The sequence below is a fragment of the Pygoscelis adeliae genome, unplaced genomic scaffold (genome assembly GCF_000699105.1).
Source record: "Pygoscelis adeliae isolate BGI_AS28 unplaced genomic scaffold, ASM69910v1 Scaffold436, whole genome shotgun sequence".
NCBI classification, from domain to species: domain Eukaryota; kingdom Metazoa; phylum Chordata; class Aves; order Sphenisciformes; family Spheniscidae; genus Pygoscelis; species Pygoscelis adeliae.
The window spans coordinates 294,670-310,806 of record NW_008825051.1 but is presented as its reverse complement, the minus strand read 5'-3'; the positions used below and the strand labels follow the sequence as shown (position 1 = coordinate 310,806).

The 16,137-nt window shown below is 45.1% G+C and overlaps 1 protein-coding gene across 1 annotated transcript in view; it reads left to right on the top strand.

Moving 5' to 3' along the window:
• The window catches only part of CACNA1B (calcium channel, voltage-dependent, N type, alpha 1B subunit), a 306,403-nt gene that overhangs the window by 183,052 nt on the left and 107,214 nt on the right, over nt 1–16,137 (top strand). Inside the window, 5 exon segments of the mRNA XM_009326378.1 lie at nt 727–839; nt 4,263–4,375; nt 8,445–8,576; nt 9,439–9,511; nt 14,235–14,352. Coding sequence (XP_009324653.1) covers nt 727–839; nt 4,263–4,375; nt 8,445–8,576; nt 9,439–9,511; nt 14,235–14,352 — 549 coding nt within the window.

Sequence of the window (16,137 nt, the reverse complement as noted above, 5' to 3'; positions counted from 1 at the left end):
AAGCCCCCTTTAAGTACTGACAGGCTGCAAGAAGGTCTCCCCAAAGCCTTCTCTTCTCCAGGCTGAACAACCCCAACTCTCTCAGCCTTTCTTCATAGGAGAGGTGTTCCATCCCCCTGATATTTGCCTGTGATATGTGAAGCAGAAGGAAACAGAACTTGCTCTTCCATAATTATATGGTTACACAGGCATAATAAAAATAAATGTGGCTATGTGCTAACAGTAGACACAACACCTCTGAATTTGAGCTCTCAGCGGCAGCGGTTCTGTTGGGTATGAAGGTATTTTTATCATGAGAGGATGTTACAAAAGCTTACACCCCGCTCCCAAAAGAGCCCATCTTGTGTAGGTCCCAAACATACATTTGCAAAACATTATCTGTGCAATTAAATTAGACCTTTGTTATTATATATTATATTATATATTAAGTCCAGAGCTTTCTTTTGAAATTCCTTTACAGAGACGATGGGAATATTATTTAACGCTCATACCAACCTTCCCACAGTACACATGAAACATTGCCTTCATAGTTCTTGAAGGCTGAATACAGCTTGTGCATATAGAAATAATTAGGTGAAACTGTCCTTGGGGTCTTGTTTGCCATTGCAAAGAGATTTTCTTCTGGCAGGAGGCAGTCTGTTGTGAAGAATTGCCATTGTTCCCCACATGAAGAGATCTACCTACCAAGTTCTTGTGGACTAATTTAATCTCTTTTCCTGTTTCCAGATTTTGCAGAGTTTGTTTTTCTGGGTCTGTTCCTTACTGAGATGTCTCTGAAGATGTATGGACTGGGGCCAAGAAATTACTTCCACTCTTCATTCAACTGCTTTGACTTTGGGGTGAGTAGGCTTTAGCTGGGTGGATGAAGTGTGTGGCTCTCCCGTTATTGAATGGGGTTGGGCATTTAAGGGTGGGTATGGGAATCTATGGAAAATGGTGCTATAAGTGCGTCTTCTGCAGGGACTAGTCATTGTATAAATTAGCTGCAGTGAAACACATTAAGCTTCCTCTAGTTATCATTCTTCTTGAAGAAATGTGACACCTGGGGATTTCATTTCCTCGGCGAGCTACAGGGTGTTTGCAGCATCAGCACCAGTAAATGCTCTGATTACTGAGAGATTCTCTCTCCTGTTTAAATGAGGTGATTGAAAGACCAAAACCCCACACATCTTATTGCTCATCTCCCCTATCACCCATTTAATGGCCTTTACCTCAAGATACATAGGCAGCACTTTTCAGACATGAGTGCCCAGAAGTAGAAGTCTAAACACATGATTAGGTGACAGGAAGGCAATAACTCATCTTTTTATTGCAGAAGTACAGGCTCTCCCCTTCGTGTTAAAACTATAGCTTTAAAGTGTGAATAGTGGAGCAAGTTTTGACTCCATCTAACAAAGAACATTGCATGCAGATGTTAATTTATTCATTAAAAGCTACTAGGCTGTAATCTGTCCTCACAGAGGTTAACTCAGCTTCTCTTATCTTTAGCGTGGTCTGAGCACTACCTCCCAGAGTGGGAATCGGTCTGTAAGGTTTCTTTAACAAAGCAGATACAAAGCTTATGATGCAGCCACGGGCAAGGGGAAAACTTTCAGTTCATTGTACCCGTCATCCAGCCCTTCTCTCCAAGGTTTGTTGTTGTTTCTAGTCTTTATCTGCCAGAATGCTGGGGGTGATTCTTCTCCCCCATGGGGCTAAAATCCCTGCTTCAGCACTGCTCCCACAAGGTAGAAGGAGGTATTTTTACCTTCGGTATGTGACCGCTCCTAAACCCAAGTGTACAGCTAAAGCCAACTTCTCCTCTTTTTGGTAGTGTCAAAAGGAAAGCTCAGAACTAAATAGACTTTGAGATTAAACCAGCCAGCCCAAGAATCACCTGTGTCCAACAAACTGAGGTGTTGCATCAGGCTGCACCAAGTGTGGGGCTCTCCTTTTTGGGGTGTCCATCACAGTTGTTGGTGGCTCAGAGCATTGAAATGCATTGTGCTGCTCTTTCTGGCTGCAGAGCCCAAAGGATAATGCACAGACTCTGTCATGAGAGGAAGCCAGAACACAAATAACACAGATAATGTAAGATAACTGGATGTCTGCACATTCAGAGTTGGTGCCTAATCCAAGGGGCAGAGAGGCTCCCCTCAACTGAAGGCAGCCAACTCACGGAAAATTTTAACTGTACTGGCAAGATGTCCTGCAAAGGCTGGAATGAAGAGTGTGCCCACAGAATACAAGGGGGCTGACACCCACCTTTTGTTAAATTCAGTGCATGCCTAAAGACCCCAGCTTCTGTAAGCTGAGTCAAAGACATTTGGCAGCCAAGCAATATTGCCTAGTTAGACTTTTAAGGGTATTGTTGCCCTGTTTGCATTGCCGAGTGACGGACACTAGATCGATGTCCTTCACCAATGGATTAAGTTGGCTCTGAACTGCAGCCAGCTTGCCCCTACTCTGGCTGCCAATTTCCCTGGATTCTCGTATCCAGGATGCTCCTTCCACAACAAGAAGAGCTTGTACCTGATAGTCATGGAGAGGTGATTTAGGAGCTTGCATTAAGCAAGAGATGAACCTACCGGGTCTCTCTGCTTTGTGTCATGCTATGGTGAGTGCACCACTGGCAATAAGTTTTGCCGGGTGTTTCCCAGGAGGTAAAGCTCTGTTGATCTGTTTCTAATTCTTCCTCCTTTAGAGAATCCACTGGGATCCTACTTCTAGCTATGTTTCTTCCTCCTCACCCACCTTCCAGCCCCCAGAATTAATTCAGCTACTTCACCCCCGCTGGAATATCACACAGATCTATAGTCAGTTTAGTTTGACAAACCGTCAGGATGAAACTGTTCAAATGCAAAAAGTGAAACAACAAATCAGAGCAACATCAGTATTGGGAGAATCAGTCCAGTGGGGTCTCATGTGAAACAACTCCCAGGAGGCCATGTTGAGATGCCAGGAAAATTAATTATCAGTGTAACATGTGGAGGGTCTAAGGAAAGGTTTTTGCTGATTCATGAGGGATTCCCAAGAGTGACAGAGTGTGGGAGAGAAATTTTAGTGCCTTCTTTTTGTGATGAGAGCAACTGGATGAGCAACTGTTTGATATCTCCCTTTCCCACTACATTTTCTTGAAGCTCAGGGTACAGCCTTTCTTGCAGAGCTGCTGCAAGCAATGCTGTGTTTTTCAAAAAACATCCAGGCTTCTGTTTATGAAAGGGATTTCCGAGCTGCCGAGTCTCCCAGCACTGCTCAGGTACTCAGACACAGCTCTGCTGGCCCTGACTTGCCATTAACACTCCCTTTCACAACAAAAACAAGCTGCTCACTGGGGTCTGGTGATAATGTGTTTATGGTGTGCTTCACGCAACTGGGGACCACGGTCCATGGGAGCTCTGAAATGCTAGGTTAATGCAAATAATAACAGTAACTGGCAGCAAAATGCCTGTCTTCTCTTAACTGTGCAGTAACCTGTGTTGCAATAACTGCCTTTTCCAATTGTGCTTAATCCATTAGTATTTTGTCCTTTTTTTAATAAAAGATTGAAGAGAAGATTTCTTTATCAATTGAGGTTAATTCTCTGCCAGCCTTAAAACAAACAAACAGGCAAAACAAAACTTAAAAACCCACCTTGATTAGGGACAATTTTTTCAATAACTTAAGCTGAGGGCCTGGCAGACGATTGGATGTGCATGCTAGAGGCTTTGCAGGATCTCTTAATAGCTATTATCTTAATTGGTCTCCTAAAGACTCTCAGTTGCCAGAAGTTTCTGGTAGACCTTGCCTAGAGCTAACGCTTCGCTGTTCTGCAGTGCTGTGGGTGAAGCCTTTTGGTGCTTCTGATGGGAAGGGGAGGATGAAGCAGTGCCTCCCTGCATCTCTGCAGGTTGGACCGACTGGCTGCATGGGGTGGGAAGATGAAGTGTTGGCATTTGTAGTTGAGCCAGTGTACAGAAAAAAAAAAAAAAAAAGAAATGGTGTCCTTCAAAAAAGGTTATTTTAAGGTAGTTTTCTTGCTAGAGAAGAAAGCAACAAGTTCCTATCTGTGATTACTGATGCATCTGTCCTGCTTCTAGGTATTGCCCTTTTTTAGACTGGACTGCAGAAAGTTGGAACAAGGTTTTTTAGTGCTGTTGGCTAATTCATGATTCTGCTGAAGCCTTCATAAGAAAACCATCACAGCCCAAGCTCTGATTCTTGTTCTCTCCTCAGCCTCTCTAGCAGCACCGCAAAGAACTAAGCAGAAGTTTTGCTTTATGTAAAATGAAATCTTCTTGCAGGTCATTGTGGGAAGTATATTTGAAGTTATCTGGGCTGCAGTGAAACCGGGTACCTCATTCGGCATCAGCGTATTGAGAGCTCTTCGACTGCTGAGGATTTTCAAAGTAACAAAGTAAGTCCAGCTCCCTTTCCGCTCACATGAGACTTTTAGTACCATATGAAATCTGTATCACCAGCCCCACAGCGAGTAGTACGGCTTTTCACACTTGAAAAAAAAAACCAAACCAAACCACAACCCCCAAAACCCCCCAAAAACAACCCCCAAAACCCCCTGTTACCCCCTGGCACAAAGGCCTTGTCTGTCCTAACATCCTATGTCTGCACTGGCTCTAGTGGATAGGGGAGTGGAAGAAAACTGCAGATGCAGAATTGCCCTTCCCTTGGCAGGCCAACCTGGGTGTCTGGCAGTCAAAAGTTTAGGGAGTTCCTGAGCCAGAACTTGCATCGAAAAGGACTTTTAATAGCCCTTTCCCCAGCCTCATGTACAGGATTGTGCCAGCACTACTACTTGCTGTGGGGCTGATGATAGATTTCTATGGTCGGCCCTTGGGCAGAGGGCTCCACAGTGTAGTGATGGGCCGCGTGAGAGCATCCTCCTTTTCTTTGTTTTTAAGTTTGCTTAAAACAAAGATCTCATGAGGTGATCCCTTATTTCTTGTGGTAAGAGAAAGATGTTTCTTATTTACTTTCTAAGCCCCATCAGCTGCCCACTGTCCTCATCTGCTGCTGATCTGGTGATAGTTCCTTAAGTATTTAGGAACTGGTAAACTGAGCTACCCTGGTTATTGCTGGATACTAAATCCTGGTGCCTGAACCACTGTGTTGACACAAATATGAAGTGTGCTGCTGCTGCCTGTGCTGTGTCTGGTCTGGGAATGTCTGACATTTTCAGTCTTAAGCCTGTGAAGTTGAATTTTCACTAGAGTTGGGTTGCCACAGCTTTTCACTTGTTTTCATGCCCATGCATTGCGTTAATGTGTGCTGGCATTAGTAAACAGCTACTGTGCAATTTATAAATCCATCTAGAGCAATTGCTGCAGGATTTCAAAATTGTAGGGTGGAAATTGATATTTGGGTGCTCCTGCTGTTGTTTTCCACCTTTTTTTTTTTTTTTTTTTTTAACACCATTACCTCCTCAGCTCTCCTCTCTTTCCATCACTCTCTTACTTGTTCTTGGCTTAAAGTAACAAAAGGAGGAATAGCACCTCCCTCCAAAAAAATGCAACCACCCTGAATAGGTAAAGCATAGACTGTCACACTTGTTAATTTATATCTGCTAATCATTATGCAAGATTGATACTGTGTCGTTTGTTGTACTGTGAGACAGAGGGGTTGGAAACATTAAGTTCTGTAAATGTCCAGCAAAAGAGGTGGGCACCTGCCCCAAAAATATTTCTTAGTCTACCTTTGCACTAATCTTATTTATGGAAAACTCCAGGTTTTTTAGCAAATTCATAGCAATTAATATTCAGCAGTTAATGTTATCCAGAGCTACTGAGATTTAGTGTATCTGATTGCATGTTGTACTTTTTAAAAATTCTGGACATTTTGCAAGTTAAAATGATCTTTTTGCAAGTTTTGACTATTCAGGGTTTTAGTCAACATAATGAAGGGATGAAGCCTGAGATTGAACTTAACAAAGCAAATCATGGAGCAAGCAGAGCGCTCTCCCCCTTCTCAGGACAGCGAGTGAAATTCTCACCTCTCCGATGCTGAAGTTCCCTTGACCTGACTATGTGGATTTTTCACCTGATATGACATTGTGTTGCCAGAAGCCAGGTTCCTCCCAGCTCACATGGGGGGATCCCAGCTGTGCTGGGCCACATTATCCCAGTGCCTGAGCTGCACAGCTCAGTCCTAACATAACTCACAGAGAGCGACCAAAGCGATGGCACCAGGCACAGATTGCTGCCCACACGCTCTCATTACAGTCTTTACTGTGAAAACACCCTGACCCTCAGTAGTTTTCTTTTTTTCCCTTTTTCCATTTCTTTCACAGTAATTTTTCTCTGAAGCTCCCTGCCCTGTTTATTTTGTTTTTTTTTCCTCTGTGTTTAATAGAAGCCATTTGCAATCCACCTGCTTTGAATAATCGATGGTATTAGGCCTTTTGATTCATATGTTCCAAATCAGTGTGACTGCAGACGGCAGAGTGATGCAATAGTTAAAAAGTTAAATTACAGCCGGCCTGAAAGGTGACAGCAGGATGCACTGCGAGGGGATGCAGCCTAAGAGGGGCTAAACTCAGGAAGGAGAACAAGGAGAAAAGAGCTTCACATGTTTTCCTCTTTGTCATGACAGACCTGAATGGGAACTGGCATTGGTAGAAATGCAACTCCTCATTATATCCTGGCAATCTGTAGTCAGGCAGGGTTTGGTGCTGAGCTTTTCCAGGGCAAGCCAGAGCCTGCACATGTATTTTGTGTCCGGTTGTGTTAACTGCAAGGTGTGAACCCCTTGCTTGTGGAAGATTTTGCCTGAAGCTATTATGTCAAGCAGGGGAGAACCCTGTGATCAGCAAACCATTTCTCCTTCTCCAAGGAGAGCAGCTCAGCCCCTTTTGCTTAGGGGCTAACCCTGAGTAGGTTTGGTTGCAACTTTTTCAACTGAAGATGTTCTCCTGAGAGACCAAAGTTTCCCCTGAAACCTCTGTCACCGTATTACGGACATAACTCTTCTTGGAATGGGTGCAATGGGAGTGCAAGATCCTGCTTCTCCTGGGATGAGCGTGCCTGTATCATCCTCAGCATAGAGAAATGTGGGGTGGTTCAGTCCTCCCAGCTGCACCTGGGGGAAGGAAGGGGAGGAAAATGAAGACAAAGAGAAGAGAAAGGATGGTGTTTCTGCTCTTCTCACTCAAGCTCTGAGCTTCTCTCCCCATCAGGAGATCAGACAAATCCATGGGCTTCCTTCTGCTGGATCCCCACAGCTGCACTGCAGGAAGGTGTTTTTTTTTTGGGTCTGTCCCCAGAACTGCAGCCAGAGGACACACAGAGGGCAGGATGGTAGAGCATGCTGCTGCAGAGAGTGACCTCTGGATGGCAGCTCCCAGCACCAGGCAGTGGAAACGAGAGAGGTCACTGGACAAAAAGAGAGAAAATTTTCCCCCCATGGTCTCAGACTCAAGACTTTTAACAGAGGACACGTGAAATGGCTCTAAATCACTCATTTCCTACTGCCTGCTCCAGCCCCATTGTTCCGCATGCCTGTCTGTCCAAAAGGAGATAGTCAAAGAGCTCCTCTGCTTAATAGCTCTTTCTGCATTTTCTGATTCATTAGTTTTCCTAATATAAATGCTCCCTGCCTGTTCTCAGCAGGGCAATAAAGCCAGGAAAGAGAGCTGTTTCTGAGCACCCTCCCCGGCACACCATCACTCGACGTGCCTGTCTGCACCTGCAAGTGTGCCAGAGGCCGTCTCAGGGGATGGGGGAGATAAAAGCAACTAACTTCAGTATCTGGCCAGATGCGACTTGGATGTGTCAGTCAGGATTCGGGCTGAGCCATTCCCTCTTGCCGTGTTGGAGTTAATGTCCCGGATTTGTTTTCATCCTCTGAGGCAGTTGCTCAGTCCTGGATGCTTAAACCATGTGGCTGAATTGCCCCACGCTGAAGGCATCGCTGTGCATGAGTGCGTGTTAAACGTCTACAGAAATGTTTAAACATATGGGAGTTTAAGTCCACTTGTGGGTACCGGCATTTGATAAGTTGGAAGGACACACTGCAAAGACGTGCTGGTGGAAATGAGCTGTTCATTCTCGATTCGTGTTTTACGAAGGGAGGGGTTCACTGTCCCCACGTTCAGTCTCGCCTTGATGATATTGACACGTCCCTGGTTTTGACACCCCTGCTGACTGCCGTGCTGGATGAGAAGATGCAGAAAGGTTGAAATCTATACCAGGAAAGGGAGTACTGAGAAATTAAACCGAACACTTTCACTGCAGACGACTGCTCTGCATGGGTACACATGCCCTGAGGTGACCATCTCTGCCCTTGAGATGCTACAAGAGGTTTTGCCCCTCAGCGAGCTGTATTTTCCAGTCATAGAGGGGAGTTTAAAGATGCTGATATTCCCTGCCATTCCTTTCCTTTATTTTTAATAAGAAAATAGATTGTATTATTTTCTCACCGAAGGCTCTTCTCTTGCTAATGTTCCCTCTTGGCTGCTCTGATCTTCAACGCAGGTACTGGAATTCCCTGAGGAATCTGGTGGTCTCCTTGCTGAACTCCATGAAGTCCATCATCAGTTTGCTCTTCCTGCTGTTCTTGTTCATTGTGGTGTTTGCTTTGCTGGGGATGCAGCTCTTTGGAGGACAGTAAGTCTAATTAATCATTGTCCTTTCAGGGGTAGTCTAAAAGCAATACCCAAGGGGGAGAGGGGCCTCAGGGCTCAAAATATTCACATTGTGGGTGCAGATGTCAGTCTGTCTTGGCTTCTGAGTTGTGATCTCTGGTTTATAGGAGAATAGTTCCTGTTCTGGTGTTTTTCCTGGAGCTGAATTCTTTCTAGTTACTATAATTCACAGCTCCTACGTCATTCCATAGTCGCCATGTACACCCAGACCTCTGAAAGAGGACTGAGGGAGGCAGTGCTTTTTCTACTGTGAGGGCAGAGACAAATTCTTTCCTTGACAGCCAGGGCAACAGGATTTTTTTTTTCCACTTGGGATATTTTTCTGCTGGAAAACATAGTTTTGTTGAATCTGATTTTTTTCACTAAGAAATGATGATTGTGATGAAAAGAACGATCACAATATCACCATTCAAGCTCCAGTATAATTTTTGAAATGCAATAACCTTTTTTTAATCAACCATTATTTTATCTTAAAAAAATAAAAATTAAATGACCTACTAAGAGGGAAATTTCAATTTTGACTTTTACACTTGAGAACAACAACTTCTTGGAATGGTTTGTTCCACAAAAAGCATTTGAGATTTTGATTGTTTGTTTTAATTGTGGATTAAAATGGATTTCAAAGTGTCAGAATTTCCTCCAGGAATAAAATAAAATAAAAAAACATCTTCTCAGAGATGCCGTGTTCCCCGCTGCGGTTGCCTGGGGTGTTATTGCCAGGTGGAACAAATGTTGCTTTCTGACTTGTGTTATAGCGTATTACAAGACTGCAGGAGAGTTGCTTCTCTCTTACTGCTTTTGTTTTTATTCTTACTTCTGTCTAGATTCAACTTTCAAGATGAAACACCAACCACAAATTTCGATACCTTCCCTGCCGCCATCCTCACAGTATTCCAGGTAAAGCCATCCCTTGTCCTGAGTGAGCGTTAGAAAATAAATTCCCAGGCATCTCTTCCTGCTTATGGGGAGCAAAGAGGACCCCAAAAATCCATGGAATTTAGGAAAGAGAAAGTCCTTCCTTCTCATGTATTTTGCCACACTGACCGATCAATGCATCATCAAAAATCAATGCTATGGAATTAAGGAAAACTAGAACAAAAGACTTTTTGCTAGGTAAAAAATATTGATAAAATAGACATTTCTGTGCGGAGCTTAAAGGCTGTGCGTGCCCAGGCTCTCTTCTTCCCAGGCCCCTGGCTGGGGCTGCACGCTGCAATGGCAGCGCCCGCATGTGCCCCGCTGCGTAAATCGTCCTGTCGGAAATCCTAGACAGCGAGCCTGTGTGGTTGACCTGTTTCACTCTCTCCTGTGGCTGCCATAATTTAATGAGGAGACAGGCCTGAGCTATCTCCAGGCAGTAAGGAAACAATGTAGCACTTTGCAGGGTAATTGCTCAAGATAAGGTAATGCTGGATAAGAATTACAGTCAATGGGGGAGCACAGAAAGAGGCACCAGCCTCGGGCAGGTTCCTGTGATGGCGGGAAGAAGCGGCAGTTCTGGCAGATGCAATGCTCAGATTTAAGAGCCTGATTTTGCAGCTGTTCTCTGCATGCCTTTTTTAAACAGTTATTTCAGGTGTTTCGGTAGAGACCTGGGGATGCTGCACCCTGCTCTATGTGCAGGTAACACTCACAGGTCTGTGGAAGACCACCCTGCATTTATAGCGTTGTCCTAAACAAATTGTTGATGTGGGCTCGAGCTAAGACTTGACCCCAGATCTGATTAGATCTAAGCAAGGTTTGCATTGTGTATTTCCATGTCCCATCCTGAAAAGGATAAAAAAAAAAAATTGAGTTGATGGCAATTTTTGGATTAAAACAGAAAAAGAATCTAAAAGAAAATGTGTCCTGTGACCTCTGCATAAGCAGCTTCATATGGGAATTGGTTCTCTCCAGATGTGAAGCAGGTTCAGTAGTACTTACCTTGCAGGATATTGCAAATCATGGTAGATTAATATTTGCATGGTATTTTAGTACTCATCAAAGAAAGGGCTTACAGAAACGTAAACGTATTGCCACAGAGCCGGAACTGAACCCGAGTCAGGCTCCGGATATGAGCATCTGGAAATTTTGATGTTATTTTGCTTTGGGACTATAGCTATCTCTTGAGGATACTTGCTGAAATATTTCCTTTCTATTCCTGAGATAAATACCCCTGTAATATAGTGGCTGTGGATGAAGGAAAACACTGTTAGTTTTATGACATTTGTGTAGAACGTCAAAGCTACGAATTAAAACCAGCAAAAGCCATCAGCACTATGTTAACTCTGTGCAGCCTTGCAGAAGCATTTCGATAACCTCTGCTCCCAGTCCATCCCCCCTCCTCCCCTGAGTTTCAAATAGCATGTCAACATTACTTCAATATGGGCTTTGGATCCTTTTCTAACCTCGTCTCCCGTAAACTCAGGCAAGCCAGCAGGCTCGTTTGGTTGCTGCTCTAATGAGCAGAGTAGCATCATTCAGTGAATGCATTCCATGTGTTGAACAAATATAATAAAGCCAGATACACCCTGTTCATCCCTAACCCCTTTGGAGATTCTTTGTTTAAGCAGCAGTCTTAAACAAAGTCTTCTGCAGCCTGCCTTAGTCCATTTTATTTCAGCAGACCTGGCTGGGTCACGGTCCTCTGTCATGCAACTCCTGGGACATGTTTTGTCTGCTTGGCAGCTGGCTGAACTCAGCATTGGGTGCAACTGAGCCCTCCTGTCGCTAAATTCCCTTTGAAGAGCATCACACATTTTTCTGCAGTTGCTGGCTCCCAAGAAAGTCTTTGTGAGCTGAATGCCAAGCTGTGCATATACAAAATATAAACACAAATTATATATATATTCATATATACACGTGAAAAATAGATAGCTGCATGCCCCTATTCCAGCAATCATTGAGCTGGAAGCATTTACAACATCTGTAAGCGCAGAGACTCTATGAAGCAGAAAGACCTCTGTTAACCATACATGCTCTGCTCCCTGAGAGCTGCTATGTAAATAATTCCACGCTGCCGGCTGCTAAGAAGGGCAGCACCGGTGACCGCTGGAGGAGGTGAGGAGTCGCGGTGGCAGGATGGGACTGAACCTCAGCTCTGCTGATGGGCGCCTGCAGAGGCTTGGAAAGCAGAGCTGGCTTCGGTTTGATGTCCGTGTGCCTGGCTGCCCTCACCGACCTGCCTGAGGGATATGACACTGAGCTGACGTGATTTTGCATTTACTCAGGCCCTTCTTCAGGAAAGCAGCTCGCTTTCAGAACAGCCCTTTGAAATGGTGCGATACTGATCACCAGCATCTGAGTGTCTCCCACCGTTAATGTGCTCATTAGTCCATTAAGATTTCACAACAGCTCTTGAAAGCTGTTTTTATTCCATCACCCGATGGCTCCTCAGCCAAGCCTAAGTATTACATGTTGAGCTGCGCTGGACAAAATGTTCATTTGGGGCAGCCAAAAGCAGTTTTGGGCCCGGGGAAAACAAAAATGTTTGGGCCTCACCTTACTCCAAAGTCCTCATTGCTTGTGCCCCTCCCTCTGCAATGCTGTCCTTTTCTCTCCTGTAGCAAGAAGTTCTTATAGCATCCATAAACAGAGACTTTATAGAGCAGAAAGACCTTTTTTTATTGCATGTGCTCTGCTCCTTGAGGGCAGCTACCTAAATTCCTCCAGCTGATGGGTGACAGCGCAAACAGTGGGAAGGACACCAGGTCAAAGTGTCTGTCCTCTTGCCAGGGCCTCAGAGAGCATCCTCAGCTCTGCACAGGCAGGCTGGTGAGTTTAGACCATTTATCTCTCTGCAAAAGTTGCATAAACCAGTTTTTTTTTTCTTTAAGTTTTTGTTCCATTTCCAAAATAATCCAGTTGAATTTTCAAACCCAGACCCCAACTTGCTGGACTTGTTTATGTGCAGCCTGTAATTTGTGATACCTGTGACTCCTGGTCTTCTGCAGGGCACCGAAGTGTTCCCACCGGTTTCCCTTTCCACGAATGTTTGAGTGAACAGAAATCACCCTGTGGTTATTCCCAGAAAGCAGGAAGAGTTGTGAATTCATGGAAATGATGTGAATGCAAGTTTGTGAACAATGTTTTGCATACTTGAGTGCCAGAGTTGAAAGCCCAATGCCTTGGTTCATACACTCTGGTGTAAATCCACAGTAACTCCAACGGTGTGGGTTAGGCTTGGGCTTTGAATCCTGGTCCCGGAATTATTTGAGACCAGATTCTGCATTTAGGAAACAAGTTTGTGTATGCACTCTACGTCCTTGTGTCTATTGGCTCTTAGCTACTGCTGTCATCAGCACCAACCCTGCAGCGAGAAATTTTCTATCAGCAGCTGACAACTAGTCTGGAATTTGCAATCGTTTCGAGCATACTGTATGCACGTGGGACTTGATTACTACAACATACATCATGCTTTGGGCTTTCTTTGTTTTTTTCTTCTACTAAACACAAAGATAACTTCCTATTTAGGAATTTGAACTCCACATCCCAGTGGGCATGTTTTAATGTACTAAAAGTAACTGTCGTTTGACTCTGCCATGGCAGGCAGATGAAGTGCTGATCTGCCCAAAATGTTGCTGTGTTACAGTCATTGGTGAAGAACAGGAACGGCAGGCAATTCAGACTGGTGCAAAATTAACATCTAGCATGACAAGGCTTATTTGAGTCTTAGTTGTTTTCACTTATTATGATTAGTTTTTCTATTATTCATGTATTTGCTAATTAGCCTCAGGTCAGTATCCAGAGCCTGCAGCCAGGACAGCTCTGCAGAGCTAGGCTGCGGTTGTGCTCGCCTCTGTACAGGGACGTCTGTCCTCGCTCATATGCATTTTGGTTATTGCTTCCCCTTAGGTTTTTTTCCTGCAGTTTGGGGCCATTTGGGTGGCGGAGAGTCCCTGCGACCTTGGCAAGCAGGAATCCTGGAGAAGAATGCATTCTGGTGCAGCCCCCTGGCAAACCTTGCAGCGGTTTTGCTGCCCAGTGCCTGGCATTGGGAGTAACATCCACACATGCGAGAGCTGCAGCAAAGCTGTCTGCAGCCCTGAGGGACAGAGGAATAGAGGAAGGGGGCTGCAAGTGTTTCTCCTCCTCTTACACCGTCACTCAGTGTGTGTAGTGTGTGGGGGTTGGAGGGGAGCTGAGCAAATCCTTTCTGTATGAAATGAATGAAAGGAGTTGAAGCTGGCAGAGGTCCCACTCCGGGCACTGAGCTTAGAAGTCAGAGTTTTCTTAGGTCTGTTGGAAATGCCATGCACGCAGCTGTTGAAACCTGGTAGCTCTGCATGACTTAAAAATGGAGAGGGGGGAGAAATTTTGCTGGGGGTGAAGTGTGGAGAATGACTTTTACTGCCTCTGCATGGGAGCCTACAGTCAGAGGTGGGCAGCAGGCACGTCACCAGCGGTCCTCACTTCCTCAGTCCATGCTGGAGGAGAAAGCTGCATCCAGCCCAGGGTGAGACCGTCCAGGGCTGTGGGGTTGATGTCCAACACTGCAGTCTGCCACGCTAATGTGTTCATCCATTTTCCCCCAGAGACCGGCTCTAGATTGCATCAAGCTGCCTGACTCCTCCAGACCTCACCTACTTTGTCTTTCCATTGAGTCACCCTTTCTTCTTGTCTCTCGAATTTCACTGTGCAGATCCTGACAGGGGAAGACTGGAATGCGGTGATGTACCATGGGATAGAGTCACAGGGTGGCGTCCACTCTGGGATGTTCTCCTCCATTTACTTCATCGTCCTGACGTTGTTTGGTAACTGTATCCTTACACATTGCCTTGTGTTGGTGGCAGAATGTGCCATGCACCCTTCCTGGGGTGCTGGAAATATCTAGTTTTGTTTAAATCCTCACACCCTCGGTTATGTTTTTTAAAACTAAATCATTGCTATAACTTTGCTCCTTACAGCACCCAGGGTGAGAGGCATGGGCAGTTTGTCCATGTTGGTATCACTTTTCTGATGGCAATGTGGGCATGGTCTTCATTCATTTCAATTTTCATGTTTTACCTTAAGAATGTCCTATTATGAGTTAATTTATGTTGTGGAAAAAATGATTGAAGTCAAGTCAGAGCAGGACCTCTGTACCTTGAATATTTTCACAGATAGTTTGCACTATGTCAGGGGAAGAAACAGTTGAAATTGGTTTAGTGCATAGATCAGGCTCCAGTTTCTTGGTGCCTTTGTCTACATGACAGCTTAACCAGCTATGCTATTCCAAATGCTTGGAATTGTCTTGTATCCACATAATGCTTAAAACTTAAGTCCAGATCTTGGGTTTTGGGCTCTGGGAGTATTCGATCATGTTCCAAGACCTGATGCACGAAGTCTCTGACGATGTTTTGTTCTGCTTAGTCACAGAAATGTCTTGAGGGCAACAGGAAACTGGAAGCTTGTGTCCCCCCAGAATGTCCCAGGGTGTCTGCTGGGGACCCAGCAGCACTCTGACGTGTGTTATGTCCCCAGAGAGTTCTGAGGAGGCAAGAAGGTAGCAGTCACATGGAGCCGGGATTTGGAAAGGGAGGCTGTATTTTATACAGAAATGAGCAAAGAGATTCTCTGATCTAATGGCTGGGTGCAATTAGGAGAGCCAGCAGAGCGTAGTAGCTGTGATGGCTCTGTCCCTGCTTCATGATGGAGGCTGCTGATGGGCTGATGTTACATAGCTTTGCTCACATTAACTAGGTACAAAATTGATGGTACGAGATGTTTGCTGGCTGTAGTGACAAGCTGTGTGGAGTCAGAGCATCCTTAAAAATGGAAACTTAAAAACTGTTGCATATGTGAGGCAGCCTGGCTGGTTTGTTCATTCTGTAAAAATAGGGATAATAAAGCTGGGCATTGCCGCTCTGCTTGAGAGCTCTCTGGAGGGTTCCCCAGCAGTGCGAACTTTCTTGCTAGCTACAGTCCCAGCATTCATCTTTTCCTGAGAGTCCTGTTTGGGCTGGCAGCATCGGCTGGGTACCTAGGAGAAAGGGAAGGGTATGTGGGGGGCAGTACTTGTGCTAAAGATGTAGAGTTGTTAGAGACATAGACCCCCTTCAGCTGGGGGTCAAGATGACAAGAGGTGGGATGTCAGCACTCATGGACTGCGCGGCAGGGCTCCGGCCCTTTTGCTTTGCCTAAAATCTCCCCATTAACATGAGGAACAGAGACAGGGAACAGTGGAGCAGGCAGCATGCGAGCTGTGTGTCTCTGTGGGATTTATCCCATTAACATGCACTGTCAGAGCCGGAGCAGCCATGACGCCTGGGCTGGCTTGGCAACTATGCTCAGACATCTGCCTCATGGCAGGTGCCATGCCCCCTTCCAGAAACACGAGGCTTTGGAAAACTGGGTCAATGGAGAGCTGGGAGGGAGGGAAGATCTCTAAATCCTCAGGGCTTGGCATTTGAAAATGAGATTAAGCTATAATCAGGCTTGACAGCAGGGCTGAGAGAGAAACTTTTAACCTTAGAGCAGCTAAGATCCAGCATTTTTGAGGAACAGGATATAAATTCCCTTCTTGCACCTTTCATTCAAAGAGGGGGCTTCTTCCTTGTCCTTTA